Raw genomic sequence first — 19,439 nt, 5'->3', positions numbered from 1 at the left:
GGGACACATCCCCAACATCATAGGTGCCATTGATGGGACCCATGTGGCTTTGATCCCCCCCCCCCACAGGAGTGAACAGGTGTACAGAAACCAGAAGAGTTATCATTCTATAAATGTACAGATGGTATGTTTGGCAGACCAGTACATCTCCCATGTGAATGCCCAGTTCCCGGGCTCAGTGCATGACGCCTACATCCTGAGGAATAGCAGCATCCCTTATGTGATGGGTCAACTCCAGAGGCACCGTGTGTGGCTATTAGGTGAGCACCTGGAGGCAAGTCAGTGGGAATGGTTGTCTGGGTCTGGGGATATCCCTCCAGGTTAGTGCGTGTCTAACAGTTGTCACTCACCATTTGCAGGTGACTCTGGTTACCCCAACCTGTCATGGCTACTGACCCCAGTGAGGAATCCCAGGACAAGGGCAGAGGAACGCTACAATGAGGCCCATGGGCGAACTAGGAGGGTGATCGAGCGGACCTTCAACCTCAGAAAGGCCAGGTTCAGGTGCCTCCATGTTACAGGTGGATCCCTATTCTACTCACCAAAGAAGGTGTGCCAGATCATCGTGGCCTGCTGTATGCTTCATAACTTGGCTTTGCGATGACAGGTGCCTTTTCTGCAGGAGGATGCTCCAGATGGTGGTGTTGTTGCAGCTGTGGAGCCTGTGGACAGTGAAGACGAGGAAGCAGAGGAAGAAGACAAGAACAACAGGGACTCAGTGATCCAGCAATATTTCCAGTGAGGCACAGGTAAGAGTACAGACCTGTCTACTGCATGTACTTTCACACTACTACCTCTCTACTGTGTGTCGTTTTCACCCAGTGTATGGTCACTGAGTTGTCACTTTCCCTTTCGATTTCACAGATGTGGGTCCCACTATGTGACATCTGCTTAGATTCCTCATGGACTAGAGCTGTGTGACATAGGTATGTTGACATTACAATTGAAAGAGCATTTTGTCACTGTAATTGCTAATACACTATTTCGAAATCACAGACAGACTCCAGATTGTTTTGTGCTTTATTTGTGTTTATTTAAGTGCTCAATATTGGAGGGGGGAGTGAAATGGTGAGGGGTGATGGCGGAGGAATGTCCATGGCAGAGTCCAGTCTATTAGTCTCACAGGTGCATTGCCCAAATGGGCATAGGAAGTGGAGCTGGGACAGTTAAAGTATGGACAGGGTGACAAAGTGGGACAGTAGGATGACAATCAGGGTGGTCTCATTCCTTGGCGGGGGTCTTGGCATTGTGCTCTGTCTTTGTCCTGGATCTCGGGGACCGTTTGCGGGATTGGTTCTCCCTCTGCAGGGGGTGGGGTGCTGGTGTGGTGGTCCTGTGACGGTACCTCCTGTCCACTAGCGCCGGCGGAGGTGGAGGGCAGTTCATCGTCCAGGCTAGTGTCAGGGGCCCCTTGTAGTGCCACAGTGTCCCTCCTGGTGTTGAGTACTTCCTTCAGTACCCCTACGATGGTGCCCAGGGTGGAGTTGATGGTTCTGAGTTCCTCCCTGAAGCCCATATACTGTTCCTCCTGCAGGCGCTGGGTCTCCTGAAACTTGGCCAGTACTGTTGCCATCGTCTCCTGGGAGTGGTGGTAGGCTTCCTTGATGGAGGAGAGGGCCTCGTGGAGACTGGGTTCCCTGGGCCTGTCCGCCCCCTGTCGCACAGCAGCCCTCCCAGTTCCCCTGTGTTCCTGGGCCTCCATCCCCTGAACCGTGTGCCCACTACCACTGCCCCCAGGTCCTTGTTGTTGTTGGGGTGGTGGGTTATCCTGGGTTCCCTGTAGTGGTGGACACACTGCTGATTGACGTGTCCTGTGGACGGAGGTATGGGCCCGCTGGGTGGGTGCTGTGCTAGTGTTCCCTGAGGGGGGAAGGTCTGTGGTGGCCTGTGACTGGGTGAGGGGAAACGACTGTCCCGAGGTCCCCGATGGTCCGGGCTGGTCATCTAGATCCAGTTGGACAGAGCTGCTGTCATCACTGTGGGCCTCTTCAGTTGGTGGTGTGGACATGTGTGGACCCTCCTGTCAGGTGACGTTGGGTAGGGGTCCTGCAGGGGTATAAAAGGATGGTTATTACAACTGGGTAAGTCATGGTGTGCAATGGGTGGGTGACCGTGTACCCCAGTGCTTGCATTCCTGTGTGGGACCTTGTGTGAGGATGGTTTAGGGGGTTGTATGGGTATGTGCAGTGGGCATGCTTTAGTGATGGGTGTCCATGCTTTGTTGTTGCATGCAGGGCTTGGTGTTGGGATGGGTGGTTTGTGATGTTGGGACATATGTGAGGAGTTGGGGTGCTGGGGGTGAGGGTGGGGGTATGTGATGGCATGCAGGTAGGGTGGGGGATATAATAATTAAGATTTGTCTTACCAGAGTCCATTCCTCCACATACTCCTGCGAGGCCCTCAGGATGCAGAATCGCCAAGACCTGCTCCTCCCATGGTGTTAGTTGTGGGTGAGGAGGTGGGGGTCAGCCGCCAATCCGCTTCACCGCCTGGTGGTGTCTTGAGACCACAGAATGCACCTTCCCCCGTAGGTGGTTCCACCTCTTCCTGATGTCCTCCCGATTTTTTGGGTGCAGTCCCACTGCGTTGACCCTGTCCACTATTCCTTGCTATTGAGGTGTGCTGCGCCTCTGCTCCGAATAGCTGTGGCTCTACCCGGACGATTTCCTCCACCATGACCCTGATCTCCTCCTCCGAGAACCTGGGGTGTCTTTGCCGTGCCATGGGGTGGTGTAGGTGATGTGTGGGGTGGAGTGTGTGGTGTTAAGTGTGCTGATATGTAGTGGTGTGTTGTGTGAGGTGCGTGGAAGTTCTGTGGGTGATGGTGTTGTGTGCCTGTGGATGCTGTTGTTATTGCTGGTGCTATCTCTCTCTGGCCTTCTTTCGGAATTCTTGGTTGTGAGGGTTTGTGGGTGATGTGGGTGTGTGTTGTATATTTTAATGGGTGGGTGGGAGTGTTGTGTGTATGTGTATCAGGTGTGTGTATATTTTTAATTGTCCAATGTGGCTGTGTTTTGTAAGAGTGTGTGTATTTTGAGCGCAGCGGTGTGTGCTGCCAATGGAATACCGCGGTTGAAAGATCGCCGCGTGGATTCGTGTGTCGTGATAGTGTGGGCGTATTTCTGTTGGCGTGACGGTGTCGGTTTTGTTTTCGCCAGTTTGTCACTGACCTTTGGTGTGGCGGACTTGTGTGGGTGTCTGAATTTTGGTGGATTCCGAAATGTGGGTCATAATAGCGGTGGCGAAATCCCGCGGCCGCGGCGGTGTGTTGACGGTCTTCTGCACGGCGGCATGCGGCTTTTACCACCAATGTTGTAATGACCGCCTTTATCTACTACTATTGACAACTTCCTATTCTTGATATCATTCAAGATTACACCAACTGATGGAATGATAGTACCAAATATGTCTCCTGTAATCTCTGCTGCACTAGCTCTTTTCGGCAGCTTGTAATAGGCATACTTTCCACAAAAGAAATAATCACCTGGTATGGCAGGGTCTTTTCCATTTAACATGAAAGTCCTAACACTCTTAAGCAAAAATTAATTTGCATTCTCTACTACCTACGAAATGTGTGTATGTCTTTGATTTAGGTCTTTGTATACACACAGCTTTCCTATGTGTTGCCAGCCTAAAGCTAAGTGTCCTTGTATATCTCTACCTGTAATATGTACAGAATCTCTTTGCCAGTCTTGCAGAACTATTCCTTTTTCTATTTTTGTTTTCAATGCTTTTCTTCTGTCATCTACTTGACCAATGAGCTCCTTTTCTACTGGTGTAGAATGCAGGTTAATTTGTTTTTGTGTGCGTATGCAGTTCTAAAAGTCAGAGTCAGTTCAAAGAAACATCCCACAATATCAATGTTTTTCACTTTAGCAACACTACTCAAGTACTGATTTATAGGTATGAAAGAAAACACAAGATCATAATTAGAATAGAAGTATTGGATGAACTCCTGGTCATACAACTGTGTTAGCAACATACTGCAAGAAATTCCATACGTTAGTGGCAAGCTGCGATATGTGATTCCTTCCTGAACTGATGAAGGGATCTGTGTACAAACATAACAATCACTCACCTCCATAGTCTCAATGTATTCATACAATAGCTTGTAATATACATTGGATGACAAATCTCTCTTAGAACTGTTAATGCAAAGCATTCTCTTATCCTTATACAGGGAATATTGTTCTGTATTTGAATCCCCTAGCACTGGTGTAATTGTGCTCTCAACCTTTTCTTTTACTGGCAGACTCAATCCAACTTTCAATAAGGTACTCACAATCAAATATACTGTTGCTAATCTTAAACACATATACTTACATTTACTCTGCTTAACTTCATCAGATCTCATGGCTTGTCTAGACTCAGACCAAAAATTTGAATTCAAAAGTAAAAATAAAAATGCAAAAGCGGCTCTCATTTATTTTACAGCGTCTTTTCTTGTCTTTGAATGAGCAAAGCGAAAATAAAAATCCAAAATCTCTTCTCAAAATCATTGTACTTATTTACAAAGTTCTTGATCTGCTAGAAAGTTCTTCAACATTTTCTACTTGCAAATGTTTAAATCACTGCTAAAAGTTCAAATGTCACAAATAATAAACCGTCTGATCATCACTGATTAGCACTTCAGCAAATAATGTCTCTGTTCATCAATCAGCAATGATATTTCAAAGTTCAGTTCTAAAGCAATTTCTAGTTCCAAAGAAATCCACTCAATCTGAATTGTCAATACTAGAGGCAATTAATTCCTTTTCTCATTCATTAGCTGCATAATAAGTCCATTCAGGAGCTGAGCATTTTAGACTGGGCACTCTTTTTCTCTTTGACCTCCTTGTTGCACGACCTTCACTGTCACTTTGATTAGATTCTTCAGTTCCTTCAGCAATGGTAGGAGGCACATTTACTACTGGTTCTGGACTTTTTGCAGCCACTGATCTCAAACCTTAATTTTGTTTCTCAGGCACAACTGGGATTTCAATGTTCACTGAGCTACCAGGAGTCGACGGACTTTGACTTGCCCCTTCCTGCACCTTCAATTGCTTTTGATGTGTTCAGATGTTCACCAGACTGTGCATGTTCTGCAATAGTCACTTGTCCAGTCCTCACAGCTTAGCTAACCTGGACCTCCACTCTCACTGTATCCGACCCTTGAGGAACAGGCACTGTATCATCAAGAGGACTTGGAACTTTGCTTATATGGCTCGCATTAATCCAGTTCGGAAGACCAGCACACTTCACAGCAGTTGTGGTAACTAGAAATTCGTGGCATGGCCCTTTCCAGTGTGGCTCTAAGCATGACTTTCTGACATGCTTCTTCAGCAGATCCCAGTTTGCAGGGTTCAAGTTCTGGCACTGTTTTTGTGGTGGTTGAGCAGATCTTTCTTCAACCTGATGAGACAAAGAGCGAACCACATCAGCTAGTCCCTTGCAATAATCTAGCACCAAGTAATCTGTAATATTCACAAGTGCATTTGCATGCATAGCTGGCAACCTCGTAGCACACACTCCTTAATGATATCATGATGGGACAGTCTTGTCTTCCTGTTGAGTGTGCTGCACATGCTCATCAGGACAAGAGGCAAGGCATCCGGCCATTTCAACATTGTAGATGTGCACACTTATGCCAGTTGAGACTTCAAAGTTCCATTCATCTGTACCACTAATCCTGAGACTTCTGGTCTGTACCTGCAGTGCAATCTTTGTTCAATTTGTAAAGCCGCACATAACAATTCTATGACCTCATTATTGAAATGAGTTCCTTGGTCTGATTCCTCAGAAGTCGGAAATCCGAATCGAGGAATCCATTCCCTCAAATGTAGCTTTGCAATTGTAAGGCTGTAATTTCTGCAAGTTGGGTAAGCTTGAACCCAATGCAAGAAAACACACACCACCACCAAAACATACTCCAATCCATTGCACACAGGCATTTCAATAAAATCAAGTTGCATTCAGTTGAAAGGACCTCCTGATCTACCTATGTGACTCTGGTGAACCACAGTGTGTTTCCCTACATTAATATGTTGACATGTTACACATCTGTGACACTCTGCTTCAGCAAGCAATCTGAATCCGGTTGTACCATGTTTGTCTGAATATTCTGATCATTGCATCTCTGCCTAAATGTGCTTGTCGGTGATAATATCTAGCCATCGGAGGCAACAAGCTATTGGGTAGAACTACGTCTCCTTCACAAGAAACCCAAACACCATCTTCATCTCTTTGAACACAACCTGCTGTACTCCAACCTCCTCGCTCTTCTTCTGTCACCTCTTCCTGCAACATTTTAACTTCCGTCCAAGTATCAATTGCTGTCATGAAGAGATTTTGGTTTGTCTCAATTGTGCTGCTTCCATGGCTCCATTTCTCATTAAAGGATGTTCTATGGTGAGCACAATACTGTTCCACATAGTCAGCATAAGAAATTGCCTAATGAGATGTAATCATTTGACTTTTGATATGCTGAACTTTTAACAATTGCAATTTCCACAGGACACTGTATGTTTTCCGCAGTTGGCAAACTCTGTCACTGTTTTGGATAGGTGATCCAGAAGAGGTCATGAACCCACTCTGGAACCACAACTGTCCAAAGTATTGAACGACACCAAAACCATACTGTCTGTCAGTAAAATAGTCACTTTACGCTGTTCTGAAGCACAGCATGCTCTAGTAAATGCAACCAATTCGGCTACTTGGGCAGAAAAGACACCTTGAAGCCATGAAGCTTCTAGCATTCCTGAGATTGTGCAAACTGTTTAACCATCTCTCAGAGTTCCATCAGTATGTCTTAAACAGCAGCCATCAACAAGCATGTTTTTAGATTTTTTAAATGTTTTATTTTTTATTCTTTCAATTTATTTAATTTGCATTTTGCCTTGATCCATCCATTCATCCAAACATCCACTATAAACGCACAGCTGTACTACAATATTCAGTTTCTTTAGGTGTATAATTCATTTCTTTCTGGACACCCTTGTTGCAGTGCACTGCAGACACATCAGCAGCATAATTAGTTTTTATAGTGATTATTCCCTTTCCCTTGAGCACTTTGCTGCCATAGTTTTTTTAACCATTATTCCATTGACCCATGCACCTCTCTCTGAATACCACAGGTAACTTCTTTAAAACAGATGGAGATAAAGCAAAGAGCCATACCTACATGTTGTATTCCCTGATTTAAAATTACATTTTATGGTGTGGTGGTGTGATTTGATTTTACAATGTTTGATTACATTGGTATTCAATATGTAAGTAACTAATCAGGCTAATATTGCATTTGTCTGTACTATTTCAACCTGCAACAATGCCACATTTCACTAACTACATGTTTTTCTTGCTTAGTTGCTTTTAGGTGCACAAGAGAAGAAAAGGCATCACCCACAGTACCACCAAAGACAAAGGGAAGGCCTGTACAGTTATTTCAGTCCTCCAATCTCTTCCACTTGTGCAGCTTAGTGATACTGCCACCTGAGAGCTTAAAGATGGCCCCACAGAAAGTTGCTCACAAGAAAGTGGTCAATGAGAAGAAGCAGCTTTCTACCAGTGGCGTGACAACCACAACCTTTTTTCAGGAGATGTGTGCCTGCCACACCAGCCTCTGGGGAGCAACCTGGGAGCAGCACTCCTGCATCAACAGCATCACCCCAACCCAAGACCATGACTCTCATTGAGGCAGCCACTGCAACCATGGCGCTGCCAACGAGCATCAATGTTGAATTGGATTTATCTTTTAGCAAAGTAGAACAATTGTTTCAGGAAACAGAGCAAAGTGGATTGCAGCCGCATTCAGCAATAGTAGCTCTCCCCAAATTTGGAGCAGAACTGGAAGTTGAGCTTCCTGTTAAGCAAGACCCTCCTCTTTCAGAATCAAGCCTTAGAATCATGGAAGGGCATGATGAGGAAGATGACAAGCCAGTCATTTTGGAAGCTGTCACAGAGGAGTCCGACATTCCTGCCCCAAGGGATGTGGCACAGGCTGCAGCAACAGACCCATCTGAGACCTGCACCAACCCCTACTTCAGAAGAAGTAGGGACTGCAGCGAGGTAATCGATGACACACCCACACACCTTCAGTTCTTCTTCAGGCATTGGTAGTGGCCGACTAAGAAAATACTCCTCCCCAGTTTGGGACTTTTTTATGCTTAGCAAACGGGGGGAACATTGCAATATGCCCAATTTGCCACACAGATTTTTGTTGGGGTAGACCTGGTACACGTTATAGAACTGGAGGCCAAAGATCCATACGAAAAAACATCATGCAATCCACTGGGAGAAGCACCTTCAAAAATTGCTGGACTTGTTGGTGAAGGTGATGAGAGCCAGGAAACCTCAGCCACAACTGGTCTAATCACAGTGGGAGGTGATGAAGAAGATGGTGACATCCTCACTCAAAGCAGCCCTGTCCCCAGCAGTGCACCGGAACCACCTGCCTCCATGACCTCACAGTGGCACAGGAAGACTCAGAGTCAGATGGAGGCACCAGTGCATACAGTAACTGTCCCACAACACCCAGTGAGTCTGCCACTAACTACTTCTCTAAAGCCGCCCGCGTCAGTGACCCCGGAAATGAAGAAAATCCAGGCTACTATTAAAGGTATGTTTAGGCAGGAGGGGCGCTACGACCGCAGCCACCCAGTGGTTCATTAGTATAATGGGATCCTGGCAAAAATGTTAGCCATGGATCTCATCCCTTTTTCTTTTGTGGATGGTGTGGGATTCTTAGAATTTGTGAATGTCATCTGTCTGAAATGGAGGGTTCCAAGTTGAACCTATTTTGTCAGAGTTTTTTTCCTGTGCTGCATCACTATGTGCTGCAATTGGTTGGACAATCTTTGCATCAAAGTATTGCCCATACTATTCACCTGACGACAGACATGTGGACCAGTTGTCAGGCTACTGATTACATGTGTATCACTGCACACTGGATCTCTTCTGTGGGGGTAAATGGAAAGCTATCTACAGGTCTTGGCCCTGAATTTGTTTTTAAGAGCAGCAGGCAACAGTAGCCATGTTCACCATGGAGAAATCACATAGAGCTTGGAGGAATTTAATGGCAAGGTGACTGAATGGCTGCAACCCAGAGGTCCCCAAATAGGAATTGTTGCCACGGACAATGGCAGTAACATAGTCAAGGCCATGGCAGACAGTGGCTATTTCAGGGCACTGTGTTTGGTACACTGCATCAACCTGGTTGTTCAATAGTTTCTCAGAAAAGAAGGGATGCTCAGCAACGTAATGATGACCTGCAGACAAATCTGTTTTAATTTCAGACATTCTTTTAAAGCTGGGAAGCCGTTGCAGATTATTCAGTGTGCTAATAGAGTATCAGTTAAAACCCTGGAACAGAAGGTGACAACACATTGGAACGCAACCTATTATAGGTTACAACATATGTTTGAGCAGTGCAGACAGATCAATGGCTATGTCATTGAAAGAGGAGGGATGCAACAGGGAAAGCTATGACCATGGATGCAGACAAATGGGGCCTAGTAAAATGACTGACAGAGATGCTGCTCCCTTTTGAGGTTTTATGTGGGAAGTTATCAAGGAGGACAGTATCTCGTTGTTGCATCTGCTACAGGACCAGCTATAGAAGGTGTCTGAAAGGTCCATCCTTTGAGGTGTGAACGAAAACCGAGAAGCACATGCCTTGGTTGAGAACTTAAGCTATTACTTGACTTGTAATGCAAGGCTGCAGAATTACATTATCTCATTCAAAGAGTACATCTGTGCCACCCTACTTGATCCACACTACAAAACAATTCTTCCCCCTTTCATTCCTTTTTCTGAAGTGGATGTTTCAAAGTACCAAAACTGGATTGTTGAGCAAGATGGAGACCTGGAAGAAGAACAGCTGGAAGTTAGAGTCCCATTCCACAGTTCTGGGGTCCACCTTCAACTTCCGGAGAGGGCAGTCTTGTCTCACAGCAGCCAACACCAGCAACAAAAAAACTGGTACAACAGCAACAGAAGAATCTGACCCAACCTCTGCATTGGCTTGTTTTCAAGTGGCAGGTCTTAGGTCCAGTGTAGCGGTAAAGGCAAAAGAGGCTGAGCAAGCAGCAGCACCAATGACCATTCAGAGGATGTTCCTGGAGCATCTGGATGACCCAAAAGAGGTGTATGTGGATCGAAACCCATTGGTGTATTGGTACGGGAAGATGCACCGATGGCCAGAGCTCAGCAGCTGGCAATAAAATATCTGGCTTGTCCTATCGCCAGTGTGTCTGCTGAGCTCGTGTTCAGTGCAGCTGGTGCAGTTGTTGCAGTGAGAAGGACCAGTCTCTTGTGTCAAACCGTGGAGAAAAGAACCATGATCAAAATGAACCAACAGTTCATACCACCTGATTACACCGTTCCCAAAATACCACAGCAGGAGATGGGGGATGATTGATTAGAATCAAGTATGTTAGCTGACCAACTTCTGAGTGAGCACCCTGAGTTTGAGGACAAACTGTACGTCCCAGACTGATTATGCCAGTGCCACCTTAGAACTTTCAAAAATATAATTGAACTTCTTTCTTTGCAAAAGAATACAAAAGGAGCTAATGGAACATTATTTATTTTCAAATATAATTTTATGCTGCCACACCATTATTTAGTCACACATGTGGCCAGATTGGAGTTGGACCAGCATGTACTGAAGAAGAAACCTCCACAACAATACCTTCATGACACTGGAAAAAATGCCTGCCTCCCTTGCATTCCTATTCTTTTTCTGCATCACTTAGCAGGGCTGTCGCAGAAAATCATTTCTTTACAAGAGTGCCAATTCCAAATTCCAATGTGTTGACTGCGCAAGAGATACAATTCTTTACCTAACCTACCCATGCTTGTATTGGAAGAGGTAACTGATGATTGATAATTTATGTGGTGGCAGACAGTGAGAGAGGTGTTCAATTAATAGTAAATTGACTTTGGTTAATTGCAAGGTTTGGTGCCTGATGGGTGATCAATTTTCCTGAATATAATTGGCCTTTACAAACTTACTAAGTGAAAATGTACCTGTACAGATTACTCCTTTTTCGGGACCTTCAGAGAACAGACCAGTCACTTTAGTTAACAAACACAAATCTATGGCAATTCAGTTTCTCTATTTCTTCTTAAACCGCAGTGCACTACATGTCTGTCTTGATTGTGTCGGGTCTGAGACGGAGGTAGTACGAGTCAGGAGGAGGATTGAAGAACTCAGTGCAGGACTATCTCATCAACAATAGCTAGCAGAAGGGAATTATCAACTTGAAATGGAAACCATGAGTCTGAGGCCTAGTACTCACCTATGTGGGATGGAGAGAGGAGTGTTGATCTGGGAAATGCTGATGAATGTGTGCCTTTCACTGGTGGCAAAAGTGAAACTCTGAGTCCTCTTGTTTTTTGCTCTACCTCTGAGTCTTCTGGGTACACCCCTCATAAAGCTTACCTTCCTTCTGTCCTTCCCCTTACTCTCCAATACAATTTCTATTTTATAATTGCAGCCCTTCTGCTCTCCTGCATGAGCGAAAGGCTAAAGATGAGCTCAACACTTCTGCTTACCTACCGGACAGGGCTTGCGACAGGCACAAAAGAGTGATGGAAATTCAGAGGAGAATGCAGATGCACCACCCAATTTGGCAATACAGGATCATTTTTCTTTTAACAATCACATTTTCTAGACCTGGTGGTTCAATTCACTCCGCCATTTCAAAGCTAGATGACAGACCATTTGGACATCTAATAACTTGGGTCTCTGGGGCAGAAGCTCTGTTTACAGTGCATTTAATTGAACTGTGTCATACTCATTCCTTCATTTGTTTCTTTCGAGAAAAGACTGATGATGGGCTTCTCATCACCCTGATGAATACTGTTGTTGTGCTTGTGTTTGTCACACCTTTCCTCACATCCCCTTTCCAATCCTTTAATCACACCCCTAACCCTCTTCCCCCAGGCTGTGTGATTTATTGAGGTGTGATTTAAGTAACTTTACACCAAATAGATCCCACACTTGGTGGGGTGGATGTGGTTAAATGTGACACCAACTCATGGTGGGAAATTATATTACCTGAGCAGCTCCTAACCATGCATAAATAAGAACGAACGTCATTCCTCAAAGTCAATACGTCATCATTCAGGTATTTGTTATGCATCAATAAACCTCTTAACCTTGTCTACTACAGAGTACAGACTTTAAGTACATTTTTCATGGCTTGAGGATTTCATAACTTTGTTTTTCAAATTCCATGCTCTCCATTGCTCAGAATATTTTACTATTGCTAGTTTGTGATATGGGGTACTCTGATGTGTCATGGTGGTAGTGGTCTGACCTCAGTCTTTCTAAAGCTACAATTTAGATATATATGTATAACCTACTAACTCTTGATTTTTCTTTCAATTTAGTTGCCTGTGATCATTTTGATTAACCCTTCAGTAAGCTGTTGGAACTTGGAAGATTGATAGAGGGGGCAGCATTTCATGTTTTTAGGTAAGAGAACTATGGGGTGAAGTGAACTACTTTACTCAGTATGTAACTAACTTATTCTGCAGTTGAGATAAGTGCTTGCTTTTTTATCTATGTTTTTGTGGGAAATATAGGGGATGGAAGCATAGCCTCCTAACTGGCATACACTTAGAGAAATATAGATTAAAAAGACAGGCTGTGCGAAAAGATATCAGTACAAAGTTAAACGTAAACACAAAAAACACTTCAGACATGACGTGGATTGTAAAAATGTTCCCTTTACTAACATATACAAATATAAATTATAAACCTATTGTCTTTACCCACAACAGGCCCACCCCTCTCCCACATCTTTACCCATCCCCAACCAATGTCCAAAATAAATGTCCAAGCCCAAAGTCCAAAACCGCCCTTCCTAAACTCCCACCCCCTCCATCCACAACAACTCCTTCCCTCCCAAATTGTTTTTTAAAAAGGGCTAAAAGAGGGAATTTTCAATGAGGGTCTCAAGATGTTCAAGGTAGCCCTTAAAGCATGTCAGCTGATGGCTCAATTGCGCCAGCTCAGGCTGCACACGGCGCTGGTGTAGCCAGCCTGAAACTAGTATGGCCTGGACGCTGGAGGCACAGCCTGTTGGCTGGTGGAACTGGGCCCAGGTCTAAAACAGGGGCATGTGCCAGGACCTCCTTGTCCACTATTCTCTGCTAATGTTGCCTGGTGGCCTCCAGCCTTTGTTGGAGGAGTTGGGTTGCAAACTCGTGTCAGGTTGATGGTGGAGGTGGTCAAGCTGAAGTAGCTATATCAAGAATGAAAACAAAATAAAAAGATGAATTGTAAACAACATTCTGTGCTAACACTTTTTTTAAATTACATAGTGGCACTGGTGGTCTGTGCAGGTAGAAAAGAAAAAACATTACACACTTTAGATGCCACATACACCTCCCCCTTTTTTAACAAAATACAACCACAACACATGACTACAGTTGAGTTTACAATATCTCCTCTCCCACCTAATATATCACTTTGGACATGTTGCTGGTTGAGACTGTCAGAAAACTACAGCCAGTAATCAAGCCAACCGTAATTGAGGGGCAGAGATAGGATGATGACTGTGAGTCATTTCAAGTACAATGAAGGGGTAGAATTAATTGGTCAATGAAGAGCATACGGTTTGGTTTGCAATTTTGGCAAATGCAGAGTGCCATGCTGCACTGTCATCAAAACTGCTGGGATAGTAAACAAACAGCATGGGGCGGACTTACTGGGGCCAGCAGAGCCATCTGCCACAGCTGTGGCAGTGGTGGTGGCGGTGGAACTTCAACCTTCTGCTGCACTTGTGGTGGCACCATCCTCAGCCCGACCCTCCAATCCCCTCTCCTTGGCCTTGGGTGCTTATGTAAAAAATAAAGCAGATAACAAAAAATAGATTAGTGGTACAGTTAATCTCCTAGAAAATATTTTGACAGGCAATGGAAAATGCAGTAACATATTGACATTGTACTTTACTACATTTCTGAATCAGATTGCCTAATACTATATGATTGAGTTGACCTATTCCTAGTTTCCGACGCCTTACCTAAGCCCTAATTATATTTTTTAAACTACATTTGGAAATAGTAATGCATGTCAACGAATGACCTTTGCTTCCCAAATCACATTTGCAAACTCCCTTTCAAACTCCCTTTCATGGGCCAATTCAGTAAATTTCGCTTTTTCAATGCATAGGTGCTGAAAGAATGCTTGTAACTGTAGCAGCTCCATAAAAAGAAAGACACAGGGAACGCTAACTCACGGATATATATTATTTACTTCTACTACTACCACAGTACCACTATCTTAGTGACAGGAGGACAGAGGATTCAACATAACCAGCATAATCAACATAATGAGCCCAAGCAAGAGTCTACAGCAACAAGCAGGACTAGGTAGCACCAAGCAACTAGCTCGCTCAAACGGCATCACACAATATTCATAATGCCACGTGAACTATGTGAAATAAAATAGCATTATAGGACAGGACACAACAAACTTAGCAATAATTGATTACTAGTACTCACCAAGCCCCGAAACGAGGACACCCAGCAGGACAGGAAGGTCCCTCTCCTGATCAATGATATCAGCCCACCAGTGCACCAGCTGTTGGTTGGTGTGCAGAACCCAGTGCATCAGCGGATGCAATGGTGCATCCTTCCCCACAGCTGCCAATGCTCTTGCAGGCTGTATCCACTGCTGGGCCTTCCACCTGGTGCCAGCATGTAGGGCGGTGGCACTGCACAAACAATAAGTGCAGCCACACCCTCCACACTAAAGATGGTGCAAGGCTGCAGTCCTTGGCGGTGCCCCTTGCATTAGTGCCGCCTTGGCCCCCACGTTCTGCCAAGGTGCTGGGGGTGATATAAAAAAAGACAGAGGGAAAAGAAAGAATAGAGAGGGAGAAATTACCTAGGAGAAGTTAAGGGAAAACTAATAAAGGAACAAAAAACACACAGAAAATGTGTTAAAAAAAGAGGCAAAAAATTAAAATACACAAATACACACACTAAGGAAATAAATGTAAAACAGGGGAGGATTAGTTATATAAAGATAAAATGGTTAAGATGAAGTTGGAATTGAAGCAAGTCCAGCACCATTCACAGAATACGAAAAAACGAAATCACCCTGTGCAGGGGGACCGGATGGTGCCGTTCGCGCTTGCAACGTGGAGCACAACTTTCACCAATCAGTGTGAACAGGTGGCAAGCACAACTCTGCCTGCTTGCGCAGAGTTAGGCGGAGTTCGCAGAGTTTTTTCTTTAGTCTGCAGAGTTCTGCCTAGACCTTACCTGCCCCACCACAAGCTCCCTGGAAGCCTGGGACAAAGTGAAAACATATGTGGGATGGAGGAACATAAATTCTTTGGCAATCCCATTGTGGGTCACCGATTCCTTCAAAGAGCTCAGGGGGTTATCCGGAACAACTCCTTGGGACCTGGTTGAAATTACAACACTCGGACACCTGGGTGGAAGTGAGGGTATCTGATGTTTCCAGACCCAGTAGCCAGAAACGCAAAGATTTTGCAACATAAAGGTCCACCATGCATTACAATTGGAAGGAATATCATTGGACACATTGGAGGACAGTTGTCCTTTGGAGAGCAGGATACTTCAGTGTGAGATAACTCTGATATACCATAACCATCCAAAACAGGAGGCCAGACAACCTACATTTATAGAGATCTGTAATGAATGTTTATTGTAGTTTGTTTTTCCGTGTGCTCTTAGAGATACATATTTGAAACAGTGTACCCTCCAAAACAGGAGGCCAGACAACATACATTTATAGAGATCTGCGATGAATTTCTATTATATAGTTTTAGTTTGCTCTTATGTGTGCTTTTAGAGAAACATATTTGAAACATAGTTGTTTTATAAGTGTGATTTTCTTAGTTGTATGTATTTTCTTCACACTGAGCATCTTTCTCCGTATGTCTTTTATTTGTGCGTCTACAGTGGCCGTTTGTATGTTAAATCATTTTGATAGGCTGTTTATACTTTTGATAAATTAAAAAATCCTAATAGTTACAGGTTGAAGAGTTGTCTTACGTTGTTTACTTGCATTGATTATTTGGCTGGACATTCAATGAGTGTCCTGAATACAACTTTTCATAAAATGTTATACTAAAAACAATACATGAACTGTTATGTTATTTTTATGTTGATTGCTCAGGGACTTACTGGTCTAAGGGCTGCTCTTGTTCTGTGTACTTAGGATCAGGTAAAGGTACAGGATCCAAAGGTGTGAGCAGTCCCAACTTGGAACTGATTTTTATGGATGGTGTACAATCCTGCTTCCAAATGCTGATTTCTCGGTGGGTTAGAAAATTAACTCAAACGGTTCCAGATTTAGGACAACTAGCTCCAGCCAAAGGGACACAGCATAAACCTCAAGGGTACAGAAAAAGAAACTTTGTTTTCCTCTGGGCCCAGATGAGTACAGCTACCAGTAACAATGAGGGTGGTGAATGTGTAGCCTCACAACTGTTAGCATCTTGAAAGGCACCTTTGTGGCTCTTCAACCTCTAGTGATTTTTTGTCTTAACAGGAGGACATACAACCTACATTTATAGAGATCTGCAATGAACGTATACTATCTAGTTTGTTCCTATGTGTGCTTTTAGAGAAACATATTTGAAACATAGTTGTTTTATTGGTGTTGTTTTATACTTGAATGTATTTTCTTTGCACTGGGACACCGAGCATCGTTTTCCATATGTCTTTTATGTGTGGGTCTACTGTGGTCATTTGTATATAAAATCATTTTCATAGTCTTCTTAAGGCTGTTCATACTTTTGATAAATTAAAAATTCCTAATAGTTACATTTCAAAGTGTTGTTGTTTACTTACATTGGTTATCTAGTTTATACATTCAGTGAGTGTTCTGAATACAACTTTTCATAAAAGTTTATTTAAAAAAAACAGGTGAACGGTTGTGATGTTTTTATGTTGGTTGCCTAGGTTCTTACTGATCTAAGAATTGCTCTTGTTCTGTGTTCTTAGGATCAGGTAAAGGTACAGGATCCGAAGGTGTGCGCAGTCCCAACTTGGAACTGATTTTCATGACTTGCGTACAATCTGGCTTCCAAATGCTGATTTCTCTGTGGGCTAGAAAATAAGCTCAAACGGTTCAAAATTTAGGACAAGCAGCTCCAGCAACAGCAGACAGCCTAAAGCTTAGGGTAAAGAACAAAACAACGTTGTTTTCCTCTGGGCCCAGATGAGTACAACTACAGGTAATAATGAGGGTGGTGAGAGTCTAGCCTCACAACTGTTAGCATCTTGAAAGGCAGCTTGGTGGCTCTTTAACCTCTAGGGATTTTGTGATCTTAATGTAATAACTTTGGTCAGATGGACCATAAGATTATTGCAGCTTGTGAGTGGTTCAGTCTGCTGAAATAACTTTCGCACATCGTCAGTCTGCTGGTCCGTGTACAGGTCTTCCAGGCTATCACAAGTCACCTTTTTTCCCCACTGTGAAGTTAAGCTCCTCTTCATCTGATACTCATGTCACAATATCAAGATGTTGCATAGCTCTCAAAGAAAGCCATCTGAAAGCTTTGCATCTTTGACAAATATGTTCTCTACACTGATAAATAGAAATTCCTTAAATTCCAAGGAAGTACAACCTTCTTGAAACAGAGGGTTTTGATGAGATCTCACAAAAAGCTGGTGCTCATCAAAGTGGAAGTTTTTTTGGAATTTAAAATGTTCTTACATTCAGAATCCTATTCAGCCTCACCCTTAGCCCTACCACATCCAGTCAGTGCTAGTATGATAGTGTAAGTCTGACACGTTAAAACCAGTCATGGTTCTATACTGGATTCGGGCCAGCCAGTGGAACAGTCAGCTTCGTGCCTTGTGATAGCCTGAGCAACACAGAATATAAAGACAAAGGTGTTTCAGTTGACAGGTGAGAAACTTATTCTACAGAGATGGGGTTATGATTTTCCCCTGTCACTAGATATCTACAGTATTGGGAAGGGAATCCTAAACAAATGCACAGGCAGGGCCTTAAAATATTATTTTGTTCTCTTTCACACAGCAGTATGTACATCTCTCCACAAAGCAGTGTTATTTTTTGGCACCTGGAGAGTCTCTAGACCCTCCACAAAGGTACTCATGAGCATGTCCATTCAAGAAAAATATACTCCAGGATTTAATTAGTGCAAAAATAGTTTATTAATTATCAGGCAGAAGAATAAAGCACTGTTTGGGGCAGGAGGTGACTATCAGACTACATGTGGAAAGGTGGCGCCAGGGTATGTACTAATCCTCCTCATCACCTTTGGAGCACAGTCTTTGTAGCCCAAGAAAATGAATTCACATGAACCCTTCCCCTCTTACAGCACAAGTATCTGCCAACGGTGAGGTGAGGGCAGTTAATATCCATTAATGTTCATGACAGACAGAAGCAGCAGTTAACACTTTCCTGGAGGGAATGACAGAAGCTTTCTGGTAAATGTGTGATGTAACCTTCTGGCTGATCACAGCCCTCTATCCACTGAATAATTAAGTATTTGTGGTAGATTGAATTCTTGGGTGTTTGATGCTTTCAACCTAAGCAAAGGTCTTACCTTTTTGGACGAGGGGCCCCTACTGGTGGAGTGACAATTTCTGCTCATTCATTCAGTGGTTCTCCTGCTTCAGCAAAGGTCTTATATTGTTAAGGATGGTGACAATTCAGTTGGCACTGATCTCTGGCCATTGCTGAAGGTTTCCTCATCTTTTTAAAAATCAAGACGACAATATTGTGTATAGAGAGATCAGCGAGGGAACAGAGCTATGGGCATGCACACTTTAGGCACTGGGTTACAGCAGCTTGTATGAATCCCAGCAACATTCAGTTTGTGGCCTAACACTGGAAGGCAAACTCAAGCGTGCACAGAAATGGCATCTATTTCTGCTTAATAGTAAATTAAGATATTCTGAGAAAACTTCCAGAGCGTGTCCAAGCAGACAGAGAATTTCATTGGGGCTTTGGCTTCCTCAGGCGAAACTGCAGTTCCTGCATCATCTGTGGGTGTGCAAAGCCGAACCTGGTAGAGAAAAATCAAGATCATTAGGACGGGGATTAATCAGACTGACTTTAACGTAACATTGACCTAATCTAAGAACTTTCCCTACCCTACAATAATGCAGACTAACCGGTCTTCACCCTTAATTCAGAAGTTTGTATACACATGACCCAAATCTCACTCTATCCCATCATGTGCACTGACATAACCTTTGCTTTTAGCAACTCTGACACTGGTGCAACCTAACCCTGACTAAAATGTCACCCTTTCCAACCCAAAATCAGTCCAAATCTGAACTAGCATTGATTCTTACCAAGCCTAACAGGTGTTCTAGCCCTGCACAAGCCAAAGCCTAACCCAATCTGAGACGTTTGACTGTCGTTGACCTTGCTCCCAGCCCCCCTTCCCTCCAATGGGACCAGATTAAGAGATGCTACAGTGAGATGATGATAAAGC

General features: G+C 43.8%; 1 protein-coding gene across 2 annotated transcripts in view; it reads right to left on the bottom strand.

Moving 5' to 3' along the window:
• Positions 1 to 18,123: 18,123 nt before the first annotated feature.
• LOC138304168 (trichohyalin-like) overlaps positions 18,124 to 19,439 on the bottom strand; it is a 137,940-nt gene continuing 136,624 nt past the window's right edge. For both annotated transcript variants that reach the window (XM_069243996.1, XM_069243997.1), the window contains one exon: positions 18,124 to 19,004. In XM_069243996.1, coding sequence (XP_069100097.1) covers positions 18,935 to 19,004 — 70 coding nt within the window. In that variant the 3' untranslated portion in view covers positions 18,124 to 18,934. The remainder of the gene's footprint in view (positions 19,005 to 19,439) is intronic.

This window comes from Pleurodeles waltl, chromosome 7 (assembly GCF_031143425.1).
Source record: "Pleurodeles waltl isolate 20211129_DDA chromosome 7, aPleWal1.hap1.20221129, whole genome shotgun sequence".
NCBI lineage: Eukaryota > Metazoa > Chordata > Amphibia > Caudata > Salamandridae > Pleurodeles > Pleurodeles waltl.
Note: the sequence above shows the minus strand (reverse complement) of the source record. Positions and strands in the feature narration are given on the sequence as shown.